Below are 7,483 nucleotides of genomic sequence, written 5' to 3' on the forward strand. Positions count from 1 at the left end.
TACATGAAGAACTCAGTATACAGCAATACTGAAATCCACACCCGATGCGTCTTAAATACAGAAATATAAATAATCAAACCCACGTCACTTTTTCACTTTTTGTGCTCATTAAACACGTTAAATGTAGAAACACACGATCAATGCTGATGCTTTTCGATTTCTTCCTCATCCCAGAGTCTCGATTGTTTCACAGCAGCTTGAATGGCGAAACTTCAACTCAAATACAGAAAAGACGACATCGTGGAGCTCAAAGCTGAATCAGGATCTGCTGCTTTTAATTTATTATACTGATTACAAAATGTACTGAAAATAAAATTAGATAAGACTTTTTTTTTTTTTTTTTTAAGTGTTTTATTTCTTATCTGACTTTAATTCTGCACGGAATCGGATAAAACCGAGCTCGTATTTTCTCATTATTACTGAAAATGTTCACTTTTTAAAATACAATTCCATTCAATTAATTGATTTTATTGATTTATTAACTGAAATGCTTATTTTAATGTTATTTTTTTCTGGATTTGTGTCAAGAGTTAAAAATCAAACACTTAAGTTTAAGCCTAAAATACTCTCGTTACACAGCGTGAAATAGGTCTATATAGCCATTTTAGAACAACAAAGAAAACACTGGGGAGATACAGTATAAAACATTTTGAAAAATGTGATTTTATTCTTTTGAAGATTTTAGTGGTGTACTAAAATTTAGCTTGTTTCAGAATTGAAAACTCTTTAAATGAAAAGGTGGGCGGCTCTTAAAAGAGCCTTTGTGTTCGTGTCCTTGTGTCCAGATCTTTAACCCCCGAATCCGTACAGAGTGCGACCCTGGCGCTTCAGAGCGTACACCACATCCATAGCGGTGACGGTCTTTCTCTTGGCGTGCTCAGTGTAGGTGACGGCATCCCGGATCACATTCTCCAGGAAAACCTTCAGCACCCCGCGGGTCTCTTCATAGATCAGCCCGGAAATTCGCTTCACTCCTCCGCGGCGAGCCAGGCGGCGGATAGCGGGCTTGGTGATGCCCTGGATGTTATCACGGAGCACTTTGCGATGCCGCTTGGCGCCTCCTTTGCCGAGTCCTTTACCACCTTTGCCTCTTCCAGACATGCTGTAGATCCGTATTATGAAAATAATACAATACTTGAAACGAGGGCTGAGGTTGTATTACATACACGCAGACCGGACCTGATTGAAAAAGAAGCCAGCAAAGAAGAGCGCGGAAACATTAGACCCGCCCACCACTGAGCCGTGTCTGTGAGCGCGTGTTAACCACCAAACTGCTGACTCGCATTCCCTGCATAGTGTTGCTGATTAACAACGCGAATGTGAATGAATTTATAGAAATGTCCTTTAACCTGATTCCAAATAAGTTTTTACACATTGTTTTCCAACATAATGGTTATGTATTTCTGCAGGCAAACACACAGTGGAAAAATAACCTTTTTTCCTCACCAGGAGGCAGAGGTGGCATTGCCTATGAAATACACTACTAATGAAATATTTAAACTACTCAGAGAATGCTGTGCTGATGCCAGGGTACTTACATTGTTGCAACAAGTGTGGGTCAGGGGTGAAGAGAAATACAATTCAACAAAGTAATTCTCCCAATCGATTACAAGGGGATGATCCTGCAGACCGTGCTGCAGTGTGTTAACCGCACCGCACATAAAGGTGATTAAATGTCCAGTTTTACAAACTTCACGCTTCAAACTTAAGTTGTGTTTGCCTAGCTTTCTCGTTTGTGAAACCAATCATACAGTTACTTTAAATAATACAATTGTCATCTTATATTCAAAAAAATCTAGCGAAGTACAGAGCGAGCAGTTTGGTTTCGCTGGAGGATAGTGCAGTTTTGGTCACCTCAATTAAACATGCAGTAAAGGTCCTGGTTAAAGAATACGTTATATTGTAAACACAACCCTTCTGTTTTGATACCCCCGGTTGTTTGTGTACATTTGTTCCAATTTCACTGTCAAATTGTATATTTTGTGCTGCGTGGAAACACAAGACAGGACGTTTTCATAATGAATCTGTTGCCTGCGGGTCAGTTGAGTCTACACGGTTCTCATCGTGTGGATAAGTTCCGCTCTCCGCCTTTCTGCTCGCATTCTGTGACTCGCAGAACAGTTCAGCATTACGTGTGAGTTTTCTCCGTGTTGAAATATTAGAAATGGCAGAAACTGCTCCAGCACCAGCCGCTCCTGCTCCGGCTAAAGCTCCCAAGAAGAAAAGCGCAGCAAAGCCCAAGAAATCGGGTCCCAGCGTGTCGGAGCTCATCGTCAAGGCTGTGTCTGCCTCCAAGGAGCGCAGCGGGCTGTCTGTGGCGGCGCTCAAGAAGATCCTGCAGGCCGGCGGCTATGATGTGGAGAAGAACAACTCCCTCGTCAATAGAGCCCTCAAGAGCATGGTGACCAAGGAGACCCTGCTACAGACCAAGGGCACCGGCGCCTCGGGCTCCTTCAAGCTCAACAAAAAAGCAGCTGAAGCCAAGGAGAAGGCGGCCAAGAAGAAGGCAGCTCCAAAGAAACCAGCGGCAAAGAAAGCGGTTGTCAAGAAAACAACGAAAAATGTTTCGGCAAAGAAAGCAGCGACACCCAAGAAGACTCCTACAAAAGCGAAGAAACCGAAAGCTGTAAAGAAAGCGCCCAAGAGCCCGAAGAAAGCGGCTGCCAAGCCTAAAAAGGTCGTGAAGAAGAGCCCGAAGAAAGCGAAGGCAGCGCCTAAACCTAAAAAGGTGACCAAGGCAGCTAAACCCGCAGCGAAGAAGGCGGCTCCTAAAAAGAAGTGATCAGTTAAAGCGACCATGCGACAGTGAACCCAAAGGCTCTTTTCAGAGCCAAAACATCTTTCTAAAAGAGCAGATTGTCCTTGTAAACACAGGGCGATGTGTGGAATGTGCTGCCGTGGAACGTGTTCCGCTTTCTCGGTGAAACAGCCCGCTCTCCTCGGCGAGCAGTCCAAGACGGCGAAACATGGAGCCGCCCCGCAGGTACAGCTGTGGACAAAGGTGTTGCATTATCTCGAATTCTATGATTGAAACACCTTTAAAATAATTAATAACCTCATTTAGATCTTTTATTTCACATGTAATCAAATAAACTACGAAATGATATCGAAAAAGTATCAAAAGCCATAATGCAGTTGTACAGTATTTCGTGTTAGATTTGGAAACGTCACTGTTCAATACTTTTGTTATTATTTTTATTATTATTTCTTAGCAGACGCCCTTAACCAGGGCGACTTACAATTAAAATTATCACATTGTGCACATTATACATTAGATCAATGACAACTGTATCTGCAATACTGGAAAACTACAATAAACAGACTCGATTTACGATGGTCTGTACTGTACAGCGAGATTGTTTTTATGTATTTGACTCAATTTTATTAATGTTGCTATTTTACATATTATATAAATACTGGTTTGAACTTGTCGACTGAAAAAAAACATCACCAAGCACAAACCCCATCATCCCCACATCGCTGTCAGCCAAGATGCTAGAACAGAAACAGAACAAACTGATTCTGAGAAAAGACTCGAAGCTGTTCCTGTTACACAGCGAACAAGCTGAGCGAGTCCGAGCCGGTTCACCTCCCGAAATTCCGCCGATAATAAACGAGGCATTTTTTTATATCCGATATCAGATTTTTATTTTGGCCTAAAATGTAGCCTCTCTTTCCATCTATAGATTTGATGGTTTAAAAGAAACACAACGTTGGGAAGGAAAAGCGAAAAGCGCTCATAATATAATGTTAACATGTTCCAATTGCGAAACTTACACATAGAACACTTACCGTGTAAACTACAGCTGTTTATTTAAAATTGGAATATAACACTTTCAGAGAAGTGGGTGGCTCTTAGAAGAGCCTTTGAGTTTCGCTGTATTTTAAGGGTTATGCAGTTTAAGCGCGTTCTCCTCGGATTCGGCGGGCCAGCTGGATGTCTTTGGGCATGATGGTGACTCTCTTGGCGTGAATGGCACACAGGTTGGTGTCCTCAAAGAGCCCGACCAGGTAAGCCTCGCTAGCCTCCTGCAGCGCCATCACAGCGGAGCTCTGGAAGCGCAGGTCGGTCTTGAAATCCTGAGCGATTTCTCGGACGAGCCGCTGGAAGGGCAGTTTGCGGATCAACAACTCGGTGGATTTCTGATAGCGGCGGATTTCCCTCAGAGCCACAGTGCCAGGTCTGTAACGGTGAGGTTTCTTCACGCCGCCGGTAGCGGGGGCGCTCTTTCGAGCAGCCTTGGTAGCAAGCTGTTTCCTGGGCGCCTTTCCACCGGTGGACTTACGCGCAGTCTGCTTAGTTCTTGCCATTTTCAAACTCTACTACACAGTATTAAAAAAAACTGTAAATGGAACAAGCAGCCGATACCAGAGACTATATAGGAACTGAGCTACTCTGATAGGCTATGAGATCTGAAGGGCGGGTCTCTGTTCCTCATTGGCTATATTCCAGACTCTCAATGATTGATTGGAAAATTTGAATTCTGCGCGCGCGCATTCTGTTAAGCAGTTATTGTTTCGGAGCTGTTGGCGCCTTTTTTAAATAAATACAGTATAGTCAGTCATTCAGGACAACATTGCTTATCCCCAGTATAAGAAATGCATTCCATTCAGATTAAGCAGTCTGGGTTCAAAATTGTAACGGAGAAACGCTCAACAATAGGCAAGCAATAGTTATTTATGGCGAGAGAAAATACATAAACCAAGCATGTACCCTTAACACTAAAGAAAATAGCCCAATTCAAAAACTATAATCAGACTGAAAACAAACAAACAAAAAACAAAACACGGAAAATACATATCCCCGCAATAAAACACAAACACGGGAGGGGGTGGATTTCCAGCTGGAAGCATGTTTCAAGGTAGCTCGATCGAAAACAAAGTAAAGCAGTCAATTGATATTGTATCAGATTGTCTCTTTGTAAAGAACGTGGCATTAATGTGGGAACGTGAGCTACACGCGCTGAGGCGAGGCGTGGGTTTGATATCGCTCCAAACAGACATGGCAGCGCTGCACTGCCACACACAAATACAAACTAACTATTTATTGCTTCAATTCTCACCAGTCGGTATTTTTCAGACAATAAAAATAAACCGATTCGATGCGCTTTTATAGAAAAGTGGGTGGCTCTTAAAAGAGCCTTTGGGGGTTTATAAGATGTAAAAGCGGCGTCCGAGTGATTTATTTCTTGGCTGGCTTCTCGGTTTTCTTGGGCAGCAGCACGGCCTGGATGTTGGGCAGCACTCCGCCCTGAGCGATGGTGACGCCTCCCATCAGCTTGTTGAGCTCCTCGTCGTTGCGGACAGCGAGCTGCAGGTGACGCGGGATGATTCTGGTTTTCTTGTTGTCCCGGGCGGCGTTCCCGGCCAGCTCCAGGATTTCAGCAGTCAGGTACTCGAGCACAGCGGCCAGATAGACCGGGGCTCCAGCGCCCACACGCTGGGCATAGTTTCCCTTCCGCAGTAGCCTGTGGACACGGCCGACTGGGAACTGCAGTCCTGCCCTGGAGGAGCGAGTCTTTGCTTTAGCACGGGCTTTACCGCCAGTCTTTCCTCTTCCAGACATCTTCACTGTAGTTCAGAATATCACAACAATAAATGCGCGGCCGCTCTCCTGCTATTATACACACCGGCTCATTCGTGATTGGACAGAACGGTGCAATACTAGTTAGAATGTTAAAAGACGTCATAGTGGAGGAGGGCGTGCAGAATCTTACTGCATGCCTCTGTTTGGTTGTATCATTCCCTGCCCGCTGTTTCTGGTTTGGCGCTGTTCTGCTGCGGTTTGTCTTGTTTCCTCTTGGCGCACATTTTTAAATTGGAAGACAGCTGTAACAAAATGTAACCGTTTAGAAGTGTTTAAAACCACACTGCCCTACAGTCGTGTTCGAGTTGTTATAATTCCTAGGTTTTAGTTTACAGTTTAGAGTTCTGGGCACTTCAGTTAACTAGAAAGTCGATATTGTCGACTGTCCAGTTTGTTTACATTGTGTAAAGGTAGTTATATCTGCAATGATACCAATTTAAATTATATGTTCCAATAATTTATTTACATTATAAAACAGTTTGATTAAAACATTCCCCCCCAAAGTACAAATAACCGAAATATCGCTGAAGATTTTTAGACCACCGTGCCTGTTTTAACTCGAGTATCCTCGGGATGAGGTTCAGTAACACAGGCTCAGATTTTTGCCCACATGAAAACATTCATAGACATCCTATCTATGGTTTCATTGAGAATATACAATGGCACGGAATACAAACTGGATATTTACACGTTGTCTGCAGGATTGGAACCTGCGCGGTGAGACTCCAATGGATTCCCAGTCCATCGTCTAACCCACTCGGCCTCGACCCCCGCTGTATAATCCCGCGCATCTGAGCAGCGCATTCCCCCGGTGACAGGCAGCCTCCTGTTAGGAGAGCTGGAAGGGGTTTCCAGTGAACACACCGCTAGTTCTGCGGTATCAGCAGTTTGTTAATATTAAAGTGAAGCAGCGGTGTTTTTGCTTAAGATTGTTCAAGTTTAGAACAATACCTCTTTCCCTAGTTTACATCAACATACTACCTTAATTAAATTAGCTCGTTAATACATTATCCGTACTTTATTAATGCAGACTTTCTTAAAACAAAATAACTCCCAAAACGCATATTAAACATACACACATCATTGGAATTCAGAGTTTACGCAGATACATATATAAACAACATACATAAATATATAACTAACACCCGAACCCAAAGAGCATCTCCTGAGGTTGTAGAAAGTGAATGATTAGTAAACGGATTTAAACTCGTGCTTGATATTGTGAGTGGCTCTGAAAAGAGCCTTTGTGTTCAAATGCAGCCGATGAATATCCTTAACCTCCGAATCCGTACAGAGTGCGACCCTGGCGCTTCAGAGCGTACACCACATCCATAGCGGTGACGGTCTTTCTCTTGGCGTGCTCAGTGTAGGTGACGGCATCCCGGATCACATTCTCCAGGAAAACCTTCAACACCCCACGGGTCTCTTCATAGATCAACCCGGAGATTCGCTTCACTCCTCCGCGGCGAGCCAGGCGGCGGATAGCGGGCTTGGTGATGCCCTGGATGTTATCACGGAGCACTTTGCGATGCCGCTTGGCGCCTCCTTTGCCGAGTCCTTTACCACCTTTGCCTCTTCCAGACATGCTGTAGATCCGTATTATGAAAATAATACAATACTTGAAACGAGGGCTGAGGCTCTAATACATACACGCAGACCGGACCTGATTGAAAAAGAAGCCAGCAAAGAAGAGCGCGGAAACATTAGACCCGCCCACCACTGAGCCGTGTCTGTGAGCGCGTGTTAACCACCAAACTGCTGACTCGCATTCCCTGCACAGTGTTGCTGACTAAAGAACATTTCAATAAATGCATCTACATTCGCGTTGTTAACCTAATTCCAAATAAGTTGTTTCACATTGTTTTCTTAGATAATGGTTATGCATTTCCCTGCGTA

The 7,483-nt window shown here is 44.0% G+C and overlaps 1 protein-coding gene and 1 pseudogene across 1 annotated transcript; one reads left to right on the forward strand and one right to left on the reverse strand.

Annotated features, from left to right (window-relative positions):
* Positions 1-742: 742 nt before the first annotated feature.
* On the reverse strand, positions 743-7,251 carry LOC131705155 (uncharacterized; annotated as a pseudogene).
* Positions 2,069-2,836, forward strand: LOC131705321 (histone H1-like). Its single transcript, XM_059007752.1, has one exon. The coding sequence runs from the start codon at positions 2,165-2,167 to the stop codon at positions 2,780-2,782; it is 618 nt and encodes a 205-aa protein (XP_058863735.1). The 5' UTR covers positions 2,069-2,164; the 3' UTR covers positions 2,783-2,836.
* Positions 7,252-7,483: the final 232 nt, after the last annotated feature.

Source organism: Acipenser ruthenus, chromosome 35 (assembly GCF_902713425.1).
Source record: "Acipenser ruthenus chromosome 35, fAciRut3.2 maternal haplotype, whole genome shotgun sequence".
NCBI classification, from domain to species: Eukaryota; Metazoa; Chordata; class Actinopteri; order Acipenseriformes; family Acipenseridae; genus Acipenser; species Acipenser ruthenus.

Coding starts and splice junctions, on each gene's coding strand:
- LOC131705321 (XM_059007752.1), top strand. CDS start 2,165: ATGGCAGAAACTGCTCCAGCACCAGCCGCTCCTGCTCCGGCTAAAGCT.